This window comes from Conger conger, chromosome 1 (genome assembly GCF_963514075.1).
Source record: "Conger conger chromosome 1, fConCon1.1, whole genome shotgun sequence".
In the NCBI taxonomy this organism is placed as follows: domain Eukaryota; kingdom Metazoa; phylum Chordata; class Actinopteri; order Anguilliformes; family Congridae; genus Conger; species Conger conger.
This window is the reverse complement of record NC_083760.1, coordinates 73,510,437-73,530,415: the sequence shown is the minus strand read 5'-3', so window position 1 is coordinate 73,530,415 and position 19,979 is coordinate 73,510,437. Positions and strand designations below refer to the sequence as shown.

Sequence of the window (19,979 nt, the reverse complement as noted above, 5' to 3'; positions counted from 1 at the left end):
AGAGCCTTAGTGGGAGTTGTACTCTCAGGTCCTATTCACAGTGCTCTATTCACACGTGAACCCTCTCTCCCCTCGGGTACACCAAGTGTTTTTTTGTGCTTTGTCACCTTACTCGCCGCCACATATCATACTCCTCGTCTAGGCAAACATATAACACTCTTTAAAAGGTCACTGATGTTTCATTACATTGTGCATTGCCCTTTCGCCGCATTATCATGGCATTAGCATGGCTGAGATACATGGAGCTTCCTCTGTTTTCGCCCCTGTTTGTTCCGCCAGACCTCGTTCCCCCCTCCAGCCTGCAGCAGGGCTCTAATGAGCATGCAACAGGGAAATCACAACAGCGGCTAGCAGTGCTGGCGGAGGCGCAGTGAGCAGGATCACCATGGAGAGGCCTGCTGCATTAAAGATAGGGCCTGTCTGTTTGCGCTGTAACCAGAGACACTGGGAGGGAATCTGAGCAAACAATGGCATGGAAAAAGTACGCAGGGAGATCAAGGGCTCAGAGCAGGGTGTTATTGAGTTACATCAGCCTGTGTAGATCCATCTGCTGGGGTCCACACAGTCATACGCCCTGAACAACTGATGTAATGTAAGGAGCAATTCATATCATCCATCATACACTAACCATTCTAATTGTTTTACAAACCAAGTCAGCTGAACACAAAAGGGCTTTTTTTACATTGCTAAAAAGGCAGGAGCTGCATGTAAGAGCAACAACATCACGAAAGCACTGAGAATAATGTGGTGAAAATCCGGTGATTTTAATGATTTATTAAATCATCAATGACCGTCTCACATTAATGGCCAACTTGAGTAGCTCCCAGAAATGACATCTAAAACAATTCCTGGGTTTAGTTTATATTGAACTTCAATCAATTGAAGTCAAATTAGTTCTGTGAAATTTCTGAAGTGAAATAAGTAGTTGGGCACTTATTAGTCTATTTATCTGTACAGAATGGCCAGACATGGGTAACTACTGGCTCATCCATCATGTTCAAAACTACACAGTGCTCCTGATATTACTATCTAATATGATGCCTCCAGCTTCCCATATGGTAGCTCTCTGCATATGGCAAACAATGGCCACTGTATGTGAATTCATAGTTACTCATATCAACGACTGATTAGACAACCAAGGCTATCACTTTCTTCCTCTGCGCTCCCCTTGTCTTCTCCTCCTATGTCTCTGGGGGGAAACCTACTGTCCAGAATGTGACCTTTCCCAAACACGATAGGTTACACAGGCAGCAAAGGGCACTGTGATATTTCCGCAACACCTTCTTCTGACGAGTTCTCTTGATCTTTGGCACACTATTCCAAGCCTGTGTCAGGACAGGGTTTACAAATTCAGGGACACTTCACATTTGCAACATTTGCATTGGATGTGACAAAAGGCACAGTTCATACATAGCCTCCCTCATGTTGATTCAAGTTGGCTACAGTACACTTACAGTGATATGACAACAGAACCATGTTTTCATAACATTTTTTATACATTTGCCTAGAATATGCTTTTATGTGGCCTGATGCATGTTCTTTGGCGTGTTTATTTTTTCATCACAATATTGAATGTTCTGTATAACCTTTAGCCTTGAGAGGTTTCAGGTTGTCAACATTCACTAATTTAAATCTATATTTAAGTATAGCATATCACAAACCTGCCTCTTCATACACTACATATTTAAGCCCCTGTTGCAGTTTTGGAAAGGTTCCCACCAAGTTTTCTCTGTGAACTTCCCAGCTTACTCAGTAGTTCTCATTGAATGTGCTGGGATCACCTTGACTGAGAGAAGCAGAAACTTTGAGGCGTTTACAAGAAACATGGAAAAATATCCCCGCAGATTTATTTGAAAGGCTCAAAGCAACACAACAATTGTGTAATATTGTGTTGTGTTTGCTGCATTATTTTCTGATGCTGAAAAATAACTTGCAATGAATGGCTGTTTTCACTGGAAAGTAAGTAAAAGAAAAAGTCTCTGACTTTTGCACAGCACAGTATCTTTGCTGACAAATCAATTTGCTGAATAAAAATGGGTAAGGAATGGATGAGATGAAGAAGAGTGATGGTGGCAAAGTGTCGTGCAGGATTTGTGTACATTTGACCAAGACACAAAAAAAAAAAAGCACCTTGTTATGTTGGTACTGCAACCCTCAGATAATTAAATGGTATCATCGTGGAATATTTATGATAAATAAACTCATGTAGAGCAATTGAGTTTCTTAGTCTGGCTACATCACGTAAATCTGAAGGGGAGACACTTTATACAAGGTTCTCAAGATGAAACCTGTTTCACTTTCATTTTGTCCTTGGTGACAAATGGTATTCCAGAAAGTCCAATGTCACATATTTTTAAATATAAAACATTCATAACATCCGTCTGTGTTCATATCTATGGCTTGGAATGCTATTTAACCCACCCACACAGATGCATCAGAATAATCTTTAATATGGGGGCTTCCACAGGAATGCACCTGTGATCCTTCAGAAAAGAGGGAGAGCACACATTTTTGTTTACTATATAGATAGTATCAGTGGTGCAATTTATATGAAGAATTGTCATCACTTTACTTTCCCATAATTTTTGTAAGAATCGTTTTTTAAAAAGATTTTTTCGGTTCACACTGGACTGCTATTGCTAGACATAATGCTGATTTGAGCAGGAGCTCCAAACAAGCTCCCCTTTGTTTTCAGTGGGATTGTCTTTTAAAATGGATTAAATAATTCAAATAATATTCAAGCTGTTCAAGTAATTCCCCTGTATCAAATTTTGAGACTGCTTAGTGAATTAAAAAATGTATAATTACAGAGAGACCATGTGGCCTAGTCTTCAGCTTAACTGTAAACAGATATGATCACAGCGAATTCAGAGGTTCTACAACAATTAGTGATGACTGGAAAAGTGTTCTTTATCAGCTGTCTCTGCTTGCAAGAAGCCTTTGATCTTTTGATCATATTTCCAACTGCATAATGGTCTTGCCAGATGCCAAGCTGTTGTCTGCTGCATAACCACCTGCTGTCAACTGCCAGGTGCACTTCAATGAGGGCTGTGCTGTCCTGCATTCATTTCTGTTGCCTGCCTGTTACATCAGGGCAAGGTTCTGACTGGCTTTGCTGGACTGGTTTGCAGATGGGTATGGTTGCTCTGCATTTTGACTATGGCCAATCGTTCAGAGGAGCCTCAAGTGCTCACATTGAAGGGAATAGTGGAGATATGGACATATACAGTGAGCTCCATAAGTCTGGAGACAAATACATATTTGTACCTGATTGTGTCTAAGTGTAGAGTCTCAGATTTTATGTATGGACATGTTCGTCACACTTTGCAATAAGGTTCATGAATTGGCATTAACTAATGTAGTTGTTAGCATGAATTAATGATGTATAAATGTACTAAACATTAACAGACCTGTACAGATGAAATTTTCAGTAGTAGTTTGTTAACAACAGCATTAGTTCATGCCAATTCATGGAACCTTCATGGACCAGAGGTGCCAATGAAAGTCAAGGAGGCCATTATGAGTCTGAGGAACAACAAGATTAAGAAAAAAAACCAAACACATCTTAACAGATCAGCCTCTTCGGGTGGCAGGCGTGGCTATTGTCCGCAGTAGACTTCACAAACAGAACTACAGAGGCTACACTGCAAGATGCAGATACACTGCAAACCACTAGTTAGCTGCAAAAACAGGATGGCCAGGTTACAGTTTGCTAAGAAGTACCAAAAAAAGTCTGCTGGAAAAGGCTATTGTGGACATGGTGGACCATTTTCCAGAATTCTGCAGACTCTGCTCCTGCACTTTAACCACATTGTGTGATTACACATTTAAAACAGTGGAGTGTGGAGCCAAATGAAGAAAAATGTGTTTTTATCCCAAGGCTAATGTAGCTCATTGTATTTCACTTGAAGACCTCAGCCTGCCAAATACTATTTTCCAGAGCAGACAGAAATATGAGCATTTCTGCATACAAATATAGGCCTACACTGTGTTCACTTTTGTTTGGTAGGGAGATACTAATGTACATTAGGTCAGGGAGGAATAGAGACCTCGCACATGCTTTATTGAGCTAACAAATTGTGTTGTTATTCCCTTAGAATCCCTGTTAGAACCTGAGTTGCATTACCTCTTCAACTTGCCTCAGCCTTGGGCTAGGTTATGTGGTCACTTTGAAGTCTGGAAAAAGAACAGCTTATTACATTCCAAGATGGCATCATGTAATCTGCCTGCATTTTAACACTGTTTCATCTTATTCAAGATTAAAAATATATATCCCTCTCGACTATCCTCTTTCATTGCAGGAGTGTTACATTTTTTAAATATGTCAAGAATCATTGGTAGGGGCTTTTCTCTCTCTCCCTCTCTCATTGCCTATACAGAAAATGGTGTCCCCTTGGAACCGAAAGTGACATTTGGCTTAACATAAGCCATGGAGAAAACAGGATCCTGGTCAAAACTAGCATTACATTATGTTTGTCTTAGTTCCTGTTTTGTTTTTGCCCAATTGAGAACGACAGTTTACATGAGAATTTGCTCTTGGGAAATGAAGCTACCATTGTCTGCTGCTGTGTCACATGGGAAACTGCTTGAACAAGATTATTTTCTTCCTTTTTTGTCTTCGCAGCGGAATTGGTATCATTTTGCCCAATGTTTCAGTGGAATATAAAAATGCTTATAACACTATAGAATATTTAAATGCAAGGTTACAAGCATGGGAAAAGTAAAAGAACTGTCAATTCAGAAGACATAGATCTTAATTGACCATCACAAGTCGGGTAATGGGTACAAAATAAAAATATAAACAGTTCAACATATCACTTAGCACTGTAAGGGCAATAATAAAAAGGCGTGAAACATATAAAATTATTGAAGATGAATGGCACAATGAATTCAACGAAGTACTAAGAAATCCTGGCTGAAAAGCTGGTTGCCTCTGTTACGAAGCTGTAGGTAGTTGTCCAGCAGGACAATGACTCCAAATACACCTCATAGTGAAAAAGCACAAGGGGCCACAACAGTGGTAATGCTTACCTGTGCCTTAAATACCCACTCTGACACAGGATGATGCCACAGCAAGTGAAAAGCAGCCGGCAGTGTTAAGAAAACTAGGTATGGAACGTAACCCAAAGAAATGCCAAGTATTAGCTGCAGCCAGTCATTTGTAGCACTGTGTTATGTATCACAACTGTTTCTGTTAAGTAAAACGTCTTTTACTCAGTGAACATATCCAACTCTCACTTCATGATATATCTATCCCCTTGGAGCCTGGGGAGCTTTCCTGAAAATCTCAAATCGCTCCAAAAAAACCTTACTTACTGAGTAAACAAAACGGTAGACTAGCTTTTGAACAGCACGTACTTGGCTAAATATAGCCAAGTACACACCTACCTTGGAAAGTTATTTCGGTGAGACCGGAGCAGGGGGCCCTCACGGGAGAGGTAGGATGGGCGTCAGGCGTAGCCACAGAGTTTTTTTTTTTTTTCCTTCAATCGTTGATAAAGTGAAATGACTTGCCCCAAGCAGCTTGTTTTCCAAACATTTATTGGTACGTAGTTGTATCTCAATTACATCTCATGTGGTTTATATGCTTCTGTCACAACTCCACTCGCAGAACACATAGGTCCGGGTAAACGCACAACTAGTTTAATCCTGACTCTTGTATGGAATCCTATTCAAAATTGAATTTAGTCTAGGTCCAAGCTTAATCTATGTCTGGAACTGGCACATTATGTCACCGTAACTTTTTTTTTTTTTTTTTTTAAATGCTACTGAATAAATTAACATTGCTAAACAGTACTATTGAGGAGGAAGTTTAAAAAAAAAAAAAGAAATTCTGATAAGGTTATTCAGTGTTGGGTGTGCTGGATTTTCCCAGTTTAGACTCTGAATTTCCTTGTTACAGCACTTCCTCTTTGTAACAAAGCCCATCCCACTACAGCGACAAAGAGGCTTGGTCGACCTGGTTTTCATTACAACAGATACACACAAGGACAAGCAACTGAAACCTACCGCAATACAAGTGGGTGGATCACTGATGTTTCAAGGCTGTTATGTGGAGTGGTCCAGGAGCCCTTGTTATAATTAATTATGCACAATATCCTTTTACCCATCACATGGGGTCCCAATAATTGCGAAACCTTTTTATCATGGACATGTGCAACTAAAAAAATAAAAATAAAAAATAAAAATAAAAACTTTATTTGGGCTGAATGCATTGAATTATTGATAAAGTATACACTGCAGTAATAGCGCCATTTGTGAAGGGTGCAAATAATTCTCAAACTGACTGTACAGTGTTGACAAAAAAAATGCAAATTCAAGGCAAAGTCTATGAGGGTGGAGAGAGGAAGCGAGAATAGGCCGCCATGCATCTACTGCAAGTTGCTTTGCATGAGCTGGCAGAGCAGTGATGGAGAGATTTGTAGACTCTCAGAAAATAACTCCCACAGTGTGGGAGCAAGAGCGAGTGGGTGTTTGTGTGCACTGTACAAGCATCTTTGCCGAGTAAAAGCCCACAGGATACAAAACAGCATTGCCTGCAAACCATCTTCTCTCGCTCTTTACACAATAGGGGGGTTCCAACTGGTGGGCAGCGTTGACTATTCGCTTATGCTTTGTGCTATATGTATTAGACAGTTTGTTACAAATTAACAAATGAATAGAAATGTTACTAAATGCATGTCCTATTCATGCTGCTGTGTCCTTTCTTGTGTGTCTTGTTATTCAATGACAGATGAAACAAGATAATTCTATTCACAGCCATTTGTATTGTGCAACAGAAAATGTTCTCCAAGCTAGAGCGGTCAGCAATAACTCAGACCATTTTCTACAATATTCTGAGGGGAATTAAAAAGAAATTAGTTTACAATTTCATACATGCAAGTGGAATTCAGGTATTTTAGGCAATGTCTTTTTAAAGCTGAAATTTACAACAACTCTTTGTAAACTGATAATTTTGTACAATGGATAGAACTTTCAGGAACGACTCGATTGCAGACTTCATGATTAATTTTTTCAGTATTCCATTGACACTCGAGATGAAAACTTGAATTTAACCTGCCAACTATACAAAAGTTAATATTTTGATGGTACTTTAATTCAAACAGTCGTTTTCAGGACATTAATCTCCAACCATGCTGATTTATGCATAGTAATGTTAATCTCCAATTCAAAACCCTTACCCTTATAACCTGGCTCAGACTATGAACCTTAAAGTCTCCGGAATTACAGCTAATTAATTTGCTATTGATATACCACTTGGGAAAAAGGCTGGCACAGACAACATGGTATTGCATTACAATGTAATATTAAATTGCCGTGGATCAGGGGTGGGATTTAGGCATCAAAGTCCAAACAATTCTTTGTGCAACTACATCTCCCATCTTACAAAATCACTCATGCTTAAAACAATTAAGTTTATTTTTTTTAAAAAAGGTTTTCTTTAGTGAGAAAGTAGTATACACAAATCCTTTCTGTTTTAAGAAAGAAGCAGGGTTATAGTACAATAGCCATATTGTTGGCAAATAAAATTTTATATAAAAATAAAATTTGTTATTGTACATTACATTTACAAAAATTATTTACATTTACTTGACATACAGTAAAGGCTTTCTGGCAGCAGAAAGACTGGTGGAGACAGTGCTCACTGTTCAATACTGGATATACTGATGTAGTCATTCTGCTAGCTAAAAAGTGACTGAGCTATGCTGGGGGTTAACAGTGAGGAAAAAAAAAAAGAACGCCACAAAATCTGTTGTGCAAATGTAGGGTTCAATTGGCAAACTTCTCCAATCACAAATCAGGTTGGCAATGCCCCCAAACCAAGCTCCCCCTCCTCCAAAAAACAAAACAAACCTCCTAAAAAAGTTGGAAATGGAGGGCAGCCATGACTGTAGTTTCTCTTCAGAGTAAAAAGTTGTCAGTCCATTCTTTTACAGCCCAAAAGATTCATCGGACCAAGTAAGCAAGTCCCGCCCCTATCCCTGCGAACCCTGCAAAAGCCATGAGTGCACATCTCACCACAGATTCAGGGTCTTCCACGCAAAAAAACTCCACAAACCCCTCCTGGAGAGAAATGGTACAAGCAGCATTAGAATCATATTCATATATACAAAAATAGGATAAAAAAAGAACATTTAAAGAATAATTTTAAGAAATCAATCCACAGCAACATGACTTAATAGCTTCCTCACATGGCACAGTTACAGTCTACCTAGGGTTAAAATTCCAGGCCCTGAGTAATGCAGGCACACCTTTGGTATAAGATTACTCCTTGAAGTGTGTGACATAAGACATCTCCCACAGAAGAGCTCAGGTTCCTACTTACTTAAAGGTGTGTAGTACCTGTATCTATCCAGAACATTTTATGGATGGCCGAAATTAATAGGCCATTGCCATCCTGAGCATTTGGCCTATATTTGTCTCCAAACAAGGAGAATCATGATTTAAGCTGCACGAAACCATGAGTGGATGTTTATGCAACAAAGTTCATAACACTCACCCAGGCTTTGTTCTTAAGCAGCCAATCCTGCTGGTAAGACAGGAGGTAAGACGAGATTTCCAGGCTCACCACTGGCACACAGTGCTCTCTCCCACTATCTTTCAGGTGTTTGCACACCACAGCACCAAATGCCAACAGGCTGGCAATACGCCCCCAGTTGGTGGTCCCATCAGAGAACATGCTCTTAGCAATAAGCGAGATTGATTGAATGCTGTTGTCCTGCTGTTCCAAACTCAGCTTGAGGATCATACCTGAAAGCCAAATGGGAGAGGGTGAACATATATGGCATAAGTGAGCAAATAATAAATATGGACAAAACTAAGTAATGAGGATCCATGCATTGATCCCCACTCCAACAGTGGAAATATTCATTGACCACTGACAAAATTAGTCATGCGTGATGCATCAGAAGGGCCACAAAGCAGAAAGCGTTTCAGGACCAGTAATTTCACATTAAATTGTTGACTCAAACACATAGGCTGAAAACCACTGAGGTAACTACTTTGGTGGCCCTGTGCTTGCACAACTCAAACACATCACTCAACCGTGTCCAGAAAAGGCAGTCAATAAGGGTCCCTGATCAGACTAGATAGAACTCAACTTCAATATGACCTCCATAGTTTGCGAGGAAATTACACTGAACAGAATGTGAGCTCCAGACCATTCCCATATTAATATACTGCGTCATTGGAAATGTAAATCAGTTTCATTTTCCCCAGATGATTTAAACAGCATAACCAACTGGTTAGACCAGCCACACCCAGAGCACCCTTTGAATAGTCAATAGCCATTATCCTCGCAATGTAAAATTATTAGAAAAATAATAGGCAGCTGAAGGAGATGAAGCCTACGTTTGTCAGTGGATGCCTGACGTTGATGAAGGAACCAATTAAGCGGAACTTGACTTCATTTCTAAGAAAGCCGATTTCCAGAGACATCCTGCAGTTTAAAACCGCATCTCAGCACATTTCTACACTGTGCTACTAACGTTAGAGAAACCACATTCTGACCACCATTTCCTGAAATGTGCCGCCTTCCAGTCGACTAATGCACATTGATAATGTATCCTTCAAAGTGAGGTGTACACCTGTTGCATCCGTTCCCTTCACTATAATTGGGCATTATGTTCCACAATAATTTTAATGTAGCCTTGTAATTAAGTTCCTGAATCATCAGTGACTGTGAGAGGACGATCTGACAGGTATTTGGATCCAAGCCACAAAGACTGCACCGCACCCATTATGGCACACGCATTCAGAGATATTGCACAGGGTCGTTATTTTAATGTTTCACACTGTCCCTGGTAACGATAGGGCGATCTCGAAATGCAAGGGAAGCAGCGAATAAAGGACAACTGTTCCGTTAGATTTACATTTTAAACTCTTTATACCGCAGTCAGAACCAACATTTCCAATGGGTAATTTATCATTAACCAGAATATAGCCAAGTAGCCTTTTCGAAGAGTTTTGAGGAATAAAAACAACTGAAGAGTAACGTTAACTTCAGCTAGCGTATTATCTGGGCGTCAACTAAATAAGTTTGAGTCAACACCGCGAAACCAGCTAACGAAGCTAGCTAAAGTTAGCTACAGTAAAAATAAAGTTATGGTTACAATCAGCTAACAGGAAATGAAACTAATGTTACTCTGCATAGCATTAGCTAGCTAGCTAGGTAGGTAGGTATGCTAGGCTAAATGGTGCGGGGGGGGGGGGAAGTTAGAATACTGTAGGCTAGCGAGCCAGGAGTTTAAATTAGTGTTCATGGTAACAGGCCAACTTAATCCGTCGTTACCTTTCAGTGTTGCGACACAAAATGGCTAACATAACATAGAAGATGGCTAACAGAAACCAGTCAACTTGCACACAATGCCACGATAGACAGCTACACTAGCTAGCCAACTTAGCCAATTTAACGTCATCAAACTATAACTTAATTGCTTTTTTACCGTTGTAGGCGAACTGGTGCTTTTCGATTAGTTTTTCCACTACACGTTTCATCGTGGATAAAGCCTTGATATTGGTCCTAGTTGGCCGAGAGTCTCCTGTGTGTATCCGATAAAACGTTTCGATGAGTTCCCGTGTTTCCTTTTCAAAATTTCCATTGCGGTTGGCGGGGATTTCTGGCATTTTCACACAGCCCGAAGGTAAAGACTCGTCCTTGTTCTTATTTTGCGAGAACCGGCTATCAAATAAGACAGGTTTCACGTTAATTTCCCCCGGGTCCGCGGTGAAACGAGAACTGGACTCGTCGTCCAAATCTAGCTCATCCTCAGAATTTTGCTTAGCGATAGCGTAGTTATCGCCGGACCCAGTTGCTGAATCGGGCAAAAAGGAATTGTCGCCGACTCCATTTTGAATATGTGGATAACAAATGCTGGTAAGAACATTAGCAGAAATACGCTTCATTATGAAAAAACTCATATTTAGACGTACTTTTTTACCCTACTTATACAAGTATAACAAACCATCTAATTTGAAATATGGACTAGCATAAATGGTAAATCCTTCTACAAATAGGTTTTATTCCCATTTAGCTAGCCATAGGGCTGCCTGGTTACAAATACATAAGTTACTACATTAGCTAGAAGCTACCCTCACGACAATACAGCGGAAGTAACGTAGTGGGTAGGAGAGGCAAGATTTTATAAACGGGGAAAGTCTACGTAAGAAAAAGGAGGGTTCAACTGCTGCGCATGACAACTCGTGCACCTAAATTCGCATCACATTAAACGTTTTGTGATTGAGCGTGAATTAACCAATTTAAAAACGGAATTCATAAGTGTATACAACGTAAGAAAATGTTTGATAGTATTATATGTCACATTACATGAAAGTTGCCTTAAGTGCGTATTTCAAAATATGTCAGTCAGTTTTACACTGTTTCTGCTTCCTAGAAGCTGACCAAGGCGACGAACAGCCTGCACTTTGAATTTTTTTTTGATGAAGATTGTTTTCCGTGATACGGGCTGTAGAACTTGAAAAAAAAAGCAGAAAGAAAAAAAAAACTCACTACCATAAATATGAGTGTACGGAAATTCCTCACAGCGCAGACAGCAAATCCACGAAAATCCAAGAGAATAAATGAGACGGAACAAACCAAATACATTTCTAAAAATGTCAACTGGTGAATTTTGCCAGTGTTCCAATGTGTGAGCAAAACGAATAAAAGCTGCCTCACACAATCGCAATGAAACGTGTAAACACCACCATCAAAGTATCTTGGTGGAACATAAACATGAAATGTGAAAAGATGATATACCATTTAAAGCCAAGCTTTTTATACAAGGGCTAACGGCAGCCTTTGATGTCAAAATTAGAAGTGCTTGTAAGCAAATTAGTAAAACAGCTTATTTGTTGTTGTGTAGGTTGTACCAGTATTAATCAATACAAAAACAATTCGTAAAACTGCTCTTCGCATGACAATATATGGCTACATGTAATAAATCCACCAAACACACTTAAAATTAATGTAAAATTTTATTTTCAAATACTGACAAAAATGTCAGCAATGCTCCCAAGCTTTTGAAACATTCATTGTAGTTTAAACTTTTTGATTTTTAAACTTAACCATATTTTTGTCACAAGCATCAGTTTAAGCATGTCAACCTCACTGCTGGGAAACGCTCCCAGAATCCCAAAGTGCACGTTGAGCCAATGTTTGATATTGGGCTATTGGCCAATAGAAACTGTAGCACAAAAAATATCTGCATCAGTAATGTAGCTAACTGAAGAGAACATGTAGGTGGTGCAAGAGCCTGGTGTTGTGAATGTATTAGTTACTTGTTTACAAGACTTTTGTCCCCTACACCCCATTCTCAAAGCAGGTATGATGAGCCCATATCACCACTCTCTCCGACATTTCATGGCCCTCAGATTACATGCATACGACAATCAAGTGGCTCATTTTATTGTGGTTCCAAATAGTTCCACTGCATTAAACTGAAGCAGACATTTCAACACTAATTATGAGGTAAGGAAACATCAAGTCTGTCATCAGAGCCTTTGAAGCACCAGCCACCTTATGTTTCTGTTATATCATTTATTATGATCATTGGGTCATATCTAAACAGCAAACATACAACCAAGTTTCAAATAGTTTTTCATGAAAAAGAAAACAGACTTATTTGTTGACATCCAAGCAATTCTAACTACATATGCTTGTTTTTTCAGTGCCTCTGGATAGCCCTGATTCTTTTGGGTACTCCAGCAAGTCTTAAAACCAACTCCAGAGCTCCCCCTACAGGGTAAGAGTCAACTGGCATGACATAGCTGGTTTTGAATAGTCAGTGCTGGTTCCAAATGAATCTATACACAATGGTTACTTCTTCCATTAAAATGCAAAAAGTGAGTAATTTTATTTGTTCAAAGAATATGTAAAATCAAAGGGGCAATATCGTAAAGGCCCCTTAGCAAATACCATAGGCTGTTGGCACACCTCATGTTAAGGCATGGCCTTCCACCTCATGTATACCTAGTTGACGGCATGAATCACATCTTAAGGCCAGTCACTGGTATTAATCCTGCAGGTGGTCAGTCTGGATTCTAGGACAGATTCTCTCTAAGGTGACACCCAGATGAATTTCTTTAATCAGCAGCATTTACACATATTTATATTGTACATATAACGTCTTCCTAACATCTGGCCGGCAGCTTTAAACTACACAAAAAAAGTAAGTGTAAAAACAAAACAAAAATACAATGAGAAAAATAATCCCCATCCCCCCCAAACAAAAAAGGGAGGAAAATAGATCCAGTTATTATTTTTAAGAGAAACATGGAAGAAGAGAAAGGTTGGAGACAGATATTATAGTAAAGTCTATTTACAACCTGACTGGGATGTGAGCAGATCATCTCATGACAGTTTACAAAATGAAATGTTTGAAAACAGTCACAAAGAGAAAGAAAAAGAAGCACTCTCACACTCAAGCACAGGCACAAATGCAAATCCTCCTTTTAATTCCTAACCTTTGGCATTGCTAAGTTCCCATCGTATGAATCCCTTATTGGCATTTGAGCACTCGCAGAACTGGGAGGACCAATACAAGTAAACAATCAGGCAAGACTCAGTAATTTCCTTGAAATCCTTAACGTCTTTAAAAATATTATTTCACAAACTGACAGCATGATATAATGGTCTATCTTTGGACAAACTTTACAGGCATATTTCCTCAGATTCCTTACTTTTCACTTTTTTATTTTGATGATTCCAGATACATCTATCACCTTGTGGCAATGCATTTAATTTGGCTCAAGGGAACAAGCAACTACTGTAATCCTCTTCCTCTGTAGTGAATGTAGCTGTAGCCTACATGTACAAACATGCACACCAAGTAAGTCAATCCAGGGTCAGAAATCACAACTCATCCAGATACAACTACCTAAATCTATTGAGGCTAAATTGCATAATAACAAGACTGATGACTGAACTTCTTAAAGTATTTTGCCTGCACCATTCATTAATTTCCTGCTCTAGTCTGTAAACCAGCCCTGAGGAATTTAACCCTGATGACCACAGCGGTTGCAGCATCTAACTGCATAGGACATCACTGATGTCCTTACTCGAATAGGACACCATGAAACGGAAGTTTGAGCAGAACTAGTTTCTGCGATATGACGTAATGCAAGCAAAACAAAGCAACATTTTTGAAGGGCTGGGAGTCGGTTTGATTGACGTCATGAGAAATGGATAGCAGCAGGTTTATTGAGGGGTAAGAATGTGTGCCATAGCATGAAAGGGCATTGATTGGAGGGGAACGGATAATTGACAGACATATTTAATCAACACTATTTTGATTCACTGTTACGCAATGACATCAAATTCAAAGTAAAATACTTTTCCAGGACGTGGATGGAATTATTTTTATTTCATTTTATGGAATAAGATGTGTTGTATGGTTATGAAGACTTGACCAAATTGCTGTAGCAGTGGATGGGGTTGGACAGCTACCCACCTACCCAGCCTGCACTGCAGTCTAGACCCTGTACTGGTTTTATAGGCACTTCACACCTAATGCCCTCCGTCATTCAGAATCTTTACTTCTCTAATGTCATTCTTAATCTTAAACCCTGTAGTCTTGCATATCCCCAATCACATACATCATGTCCTTTCAAAACCAAACTAAAACGAGCACAATTCATTCACAGTCCCACAGTGCTTATACCTCACTTCCACACATCAGACCATCCCACATGCTGCCCTGTTAACCAATCTCCACCCATAAATACTAGAAACAGGGAAGGATCCCTCCTCTCTGCTACCATCTGCCTCTCCACCTCCTTGTCTCCAAGATGAGAAGTGGTTGATTATAGGATTATCTGTAAAGGGTAATGGGTGAAACCTGCGTAGCTAATGCTTACAGCCAGCAGATAAGGGCCTGCATTAGCCAACCTTCTTCTTAAGTAGAAGCTCACCCGGGCTAATGTCAATACGAGATCTTATTACACAATTCTATTGGTTTCCACTCTACACATGGACCAATTGTTACTGAGCCGCTGTGATTAGTCGGTACATTTACCTATACAACTCCAGTTACTGTAAGGATTACTGGACAGGAACACGAGTGGGGACTATAAGAAGATTAAATATAAATATGTAGCCCATATCTCAATGGGACATTATACAACACAATATAACCTTATTTTGCCTTTTTCAACCAGCTTCCGGTACAAAACACTAAAATAAATATTTGGCAAATGTAGACATAAGATGTTTCATTGTGCTCAGTATCCCATAGCTGGCTAACTGATAAGCCAAAATATGCCATTGCAGGAGCAATACATTGGGTGCTATTGTGAAAATGAGTTCATGTCCCATTTCTGAACATTGTATAAAAATATATACTTCAATACACAGTGCGCTGTAGGTGAGACTGGCAATTAATTTCCTACCAATCATTAAGGCTTTTGAAAAAGGGGAGAACATGATATTACTGAAGACTGACTGAAGAAGGTGCAGCATGCCCCATTCAATTCCTCAGAAAAATGTCATATATACGTTTTAGTTCATATACATCGGTTTCTGTTAAGTCCTAGCAAAGGAACCAGACCATGTATTGCCTTTTTTCATTGTACAAAACTATAATTTCACTTGTCTTCTCCCCAGTAGACAAAACAGCCATTTCCTCAGCCAAACCAGTAATAAAACTAATAAGCAATAATTCAAAAGGCTGTCGACAAAATTCTACGCCAAATCACTGGAAGTGGGAAGCCAATAAGTGGACACAACACACAGCCTGAAGACTAACCAACCACCTGTTTTTTTCCCCCATCGTTTCTCTCTTTTTGGGTTATTGAGCTTCCATTGGCGTGGCACATGCACTGACAGATTGCCACCTTAACTGGTTTCAAGAAAATGAACAAAATGTGTATGCCCCACAGACTAGTCATAGTACATGAGGCTGTACAGGTCAGAGTAAAGCAAAAGTAGAAATGATGCCACTTGTCCCAGCCTCAATATTATACAAGAAAATACACGTTGCTTTGTTGTTGCTTTTCTGTGCAGTGAATGAGGGGGATGGACAGGGGTATGGGGTGGGAGAGGGGATAGTGTCTGTATTGGGACTTAAGGGGATAACTAGGCTCCATGCGGGTGCATGCTACTCACCATTCCTCACATTAGTAAAAACCTACCAACTACGACCTCGCAAATAAAGTTGCTTTCAAATGAAGCAAGCTATTGTGAACTTCAGTGGCTGAACACAAATGCAAAATTTTCTGTGGCTATCTATATCAGCAGTTGTGTTTTCTTGACACAACATGAATGGCTCAGGTGACATCATTTTCCCCACTGGCATCATTTACTTTTCCTTTTTATTCCTAGTTTTATGCATGACTACATAATCAAAGCTTTCACAAAACTTGGTTTGCACTAATGCATAATAAGCAGAATTCCGATGCATTTTTTTCAAATTATGCTCCCATTGACAAAGATGTACAGACAAACTAAATACAATTACTTTGTATTCATGTATATCTGCAGATCCCCTAGATGTGGGAATTCTAAGATGTAAGGGAATATTTTGGACAGGACAGAGAGGGAGAGCTGAATCTAAACCTCTTCTGGATTGTAACGATATGTGGAGCCTAGTAGGGGGACTGGGTCAGGGTGAGGTGGGGAATGTAGGGTATGGTGGAAGTGGGAAGAGCTAGCCCGCCAACTTGCTCGTAACCAGGGACGACTTTCTCTGTGGCAGGTCCTGCGGCGTGGGAATATGGTCTCCTGTCACCAGATTCTTGTCCGGCCCGGCAGTGGGCAGCTGCTTGTTCTTCATCTTTGCTTTGGCCATGTTGTAGTCACCTGAATCAAAGTACTTTTGCTGTGCAGGAGAAAAAGAGTGACATACAGTATGAATGCTGGATCACATAGAAGAGGATGGCTGGGCCTAATGATCTGATATTAACCTGCAGATGGTTCTGAATACATGACTTGCTTGCAAAGTCATATAAGTCTTGGAAAAATACCAGGTCATCAAAGCTCAATGGTTTACATTTAGATAAAATATAGATCATTATCTATGTTGTTTATTATATGCAGCCTTTTTTCTCCATTTTTATTAAGGGTGCCAATAATTCTGATATACCAGAATTATTGCCATTATGACTGGAAGACAGTGCTATGGTCAGATTGAACACGTTGGCCATACACATCAACGACAAGTTTTTGGCGGATGGAATGCATACAAGGAGAAGCACATCATAGTGTCAAATGATGTTTTGGAAATGTTTTGCTGCCAGTGGCCAAATGGTACTATTTAATAGCACAATGAATTCAACAAAGTACGAAGAAATCTTGGCAGAAAATCTAGTTGTAGGCAGACTGTCCAGCAAGACAATGACTCTAAGCATACATCAAATCCACGAAGACATGGTTAAGTAAAAACAACAACCCTGTTCTGCAATGGCCATCTCAGTCTCCAGACTTAAATCCAATGAAAAACCTGCGGTCTGAACTGAAGAGGGGGGGGGGTATCCCAAGGATATCAATGATTCTGAAAAGTTCTCCATGGAGGAATGGTCAAATGTCCCTTCAAATGTGTTCTCTAACCTAAGTATCATGGCTATCCTCTTTGCCAGGGGTGTACAAAGTATTAAACCAGTAATAATGCCAATAATTGTGGAACCTGTTTTTTTGAGAAATATTATTTTTTTTTTTTTTTTAAATGATTCCATTGAATCATTAATAAAGTGCACTTTATGCATTTTGGAAAGTATAGCTTATGTCAATCATTGTATTTTTTTTTAGTTTACAGCACTTTTTGAGGATCAAGGGACAATAATTGTGACGTGGCATTTTATCATTAAGAATCTAAAATTGTGGAGTACAGAAGCAAATCAAGAAAAAATGTATTTGTCCCAAGATTTAGGGAGTAAATATTGATATATTTCAGATGAAGAATACCTTCAAAATCCATTAAATGTTCTAATTTGCCTCAACCAAGTGAAAGCGCAACAGGCCCAGTAACATCATTGTTAGGATGACAAACACACTCACTGTTTGGGGAAGATTAGATACTGTACCGTTGCCATCACATATTCATGAGCAAGAAAGGAGGTTCCTTTCACTTACCCCTTTTTGTAGCCTTTTCATCAAGAAGTCAGAGCCCCCTGGCTTTTGCCCCAGGTTGGGGTACTTGGCTTTCAACTTGGCCTCCTCTTCTTTCACTGGATTTAAATTCTTCTCCTGAGAGTCCTGTTGAGAGAGAAATAATTGTATAACAAGACAATTCATTACAACAACATCAATATGTTTCCTTTCTCCTTTGGGTTACTGATACAGTGATTTATCAGCACTGCATGACAATCTCAAACAACCAAGCTTGTGTAAACCTGCAATGGAATAACATGGCAAGATGTTTGAAAACATATTAATCACTGACATTTTGCCCTTGCTGACAAATTAAACTGTATTCCACTTTTAGATATGGATGACTGCAGGCCTATCTAGCCTTCCACTGTCTATTTTGGAACACAGGTTTTCTTCGATTGGACATTTAGCTGAGAGCTTAGTCTGATCAATATTTCACAACCTCCATGTCATACACATGAAAAGCATACCACGCTACAAGAGTATACCCCTTCTGTAAACGATTATAGAAACATGAAAGTGCCTGACTTTAAAGTATATCCCAGTAACTCTGACCAGCAAGGCATAGATAAACGTTTTTTCTATTCATCACACAGAGGAATATTTATAATACTGCAGGAACAGCGACAGATTAGGATCACTCGCTAATGTAATGGCTGAGCCTGACTTTCAATCTAGTGCTGTTGATGCAGTGAAGTTTTAGCAAATACTAAACCGTGAGTTTTCAATGATAACGTTAGTTGTTTAGATCATATCTAAATACGTTAACGTTAGATTTTAATGATGAGAAGATGACTGTTCTGTGTTGATAGTTAACTTGAAAAGTACAATTAGTTAAAAACTAGCAAACACTGACGCACTTCTTGCCCTAAAACACAACCGGAAGACAATTTTGCAGCCTGACAACAGCAGACCAATGAAATACATATAATTATTTGACCGCATGACTCAAGAGCCAATGAAACGGCGAATCCTGAGCAAGAGTGGTATTCCTTGTTTAGGCAGAGTGAAAATAAGACGCAAAGACTGCGTTCCGAGGGTGGGTAACAGTAAATTCGCGTCTAAAGCTACAATAACTAATGTAGCTGGGTGATTACAGTAACGTCATCTGCCTCGTGAAGTAGATGCTACAAGAAGTGACAGCCAGCGACGCACAAAATGATTTTTAACGTCAGTGACTGATAAGAGTTCAGGCACATGAGAATGCATAGTTCCCTAACTGCAACCTTGTCACTGAAAGCCTAATGCTTAAATAAATATACCCACCTGTTTTTCCTCGCCAAACTCCACTTGTGCGTCTGTCTCCAGTTTGTCTGACGACATGTTTAGCTGGATTAGACTGTCACGCTCCTTTAGCTTGTTAAACAAGAGGGGCTGCAGATATTTAGCTACCTAGCCCTATAACACCAGTCCCTAGTCCTATTCTACAATCTTCAAAATGGCGAGAGTCTACAGTGACATCATAGAGTGGGACAGCCATCTGTGAAAGACATTTTCAGAAACCAATCGACAAGACAAATACCTGCGAAGACTATGAAAATATCCAATGAGATAGCCACCAAAGGTAAAACCTGTAATGATTGATATGCACTTAACCAATTGTAGTAGAGTATATGTCAGTGGGCGTAGATTGGTTCGACATTTCGTTTGAGGTATTATGCAAAACGCTCATAAACTGCTCCGGGATGCCGTTTTTCTAGCTATATTTACTTTATTAGTTAGTAAGTCAGGTACACACAGTGGGCTTCGGTGTTACTGCAAAATCACTCCCCGCACAATTAGACCGCATTACTCTTCGATGTATATGGTCAGATGGCCAACGGCGTTAGTCCATGGTTTGTTCAACAGCCAAACCTGAGCCAGTAAGAGTGCAATACTATGCAGAGAAATTCGATTA

At 39.6% G+C, this 19,979-nt stretch overlaps 2 protein-coding genes across 2 annotated transcripts; both read right to left on the bottom strand.

The window, feature by feature from the left end:
* Positions 1–7,401: 7,401 nt before the first annotated feature.
* LOC133105522 (induced myeloid leukemia cell differentiation protein Mcl-1-like) lies at positions 7,402–11,112 on the bottom strand. Its single transcript, XM_061215678.1, has 3 exons — positions 10,446–11,112; positions 8,501–8,751; positions 7,402–8,064 (listed from the first exon to the last, which is right to left on the bottom strand). The coding sequence occupies exons 1-3, from the start codon at positions 10,918–10,920 to the stop codon at positions 7,948–7,950; spliced, it is 843 nt and encodes a 280-aa protein (XP_061071662.1). The 5' UTR covers positions 10,921–11,112; the 3' UTR covers positions 7,402–7,947.
* Positions 11,113–11,957: 845 nt separating this feature from the next.
* On the bottom strand, positions 11,958–19,541 carry ensab (endosulfine alpha b). Its single transcript, XM_061247371.1, has 3 exons — positions 19,349–19,541; positions 18,065–18,187; positions 11,958–16,814 (listed from the first exon to the last, which is right to left on the bottom strand). Exons 1-3 carry the CDS (start codon positions 19,403–19,405, stop codon positions 16,644–16,646), a joined length of 351 nt encoding a protein of 116 aa, XP_061103355.1. The 5' UTR covers positions 19,406–19,541; the 3' UTR covers positions 11,958–16,643.
* Between the last annotated feature and the right edge of the window lie 438 nt (positions 19,542–19,979).

Excerpts from the sequence above, each read along its gene's own strand:
- LOC133105522 (XM_061215678.1), bottom strand. The coding sequence starts at position 10,920 with ATGAGTTTTTTCATAATGAAGCGTATTTCTGCTAATGTTCTTACCAGC. Across the intron at positions 8,752-10,445 it reads GCACCAGTTCGCCTACAACG|GTATGATCCTCAAGCTGAGT; the intron begins GTAAAAAAGCAA and ends TTTGGCTTTCAG. Across the intron at positions 8,065-8,500 it reads TGCTTAAGAACAAAGCCTGG|GAGGGGTTTGTGGAGTTTTT; the intron begins GTGAGTGTTATG and ends ATTTCTCTCCAG.
- ensab (XM_061247371.1), bottom strand. The coding sequence starts at position 19,405 with ATGTCGTCAGACAAACTGGAGACAGACGCACAAGTGGAGTTTGGCGAG. Across the intron at positions 18,188-19,348 it reads AGTTTGGCGAGGAAAAACAG|GACTCTCAGGAGAAGAATTT; the intron begins GTGGGTATATTT and ends CTCTCTCAACAG. Across the intron at positions 16,815-18,064 it reads TGAAAAGGCTACAAAAAGGG|CAAAAGTACTTTGATTCAGG; the intron begins GTAAGTGAAAGG and ends TCTCCTGCACAG.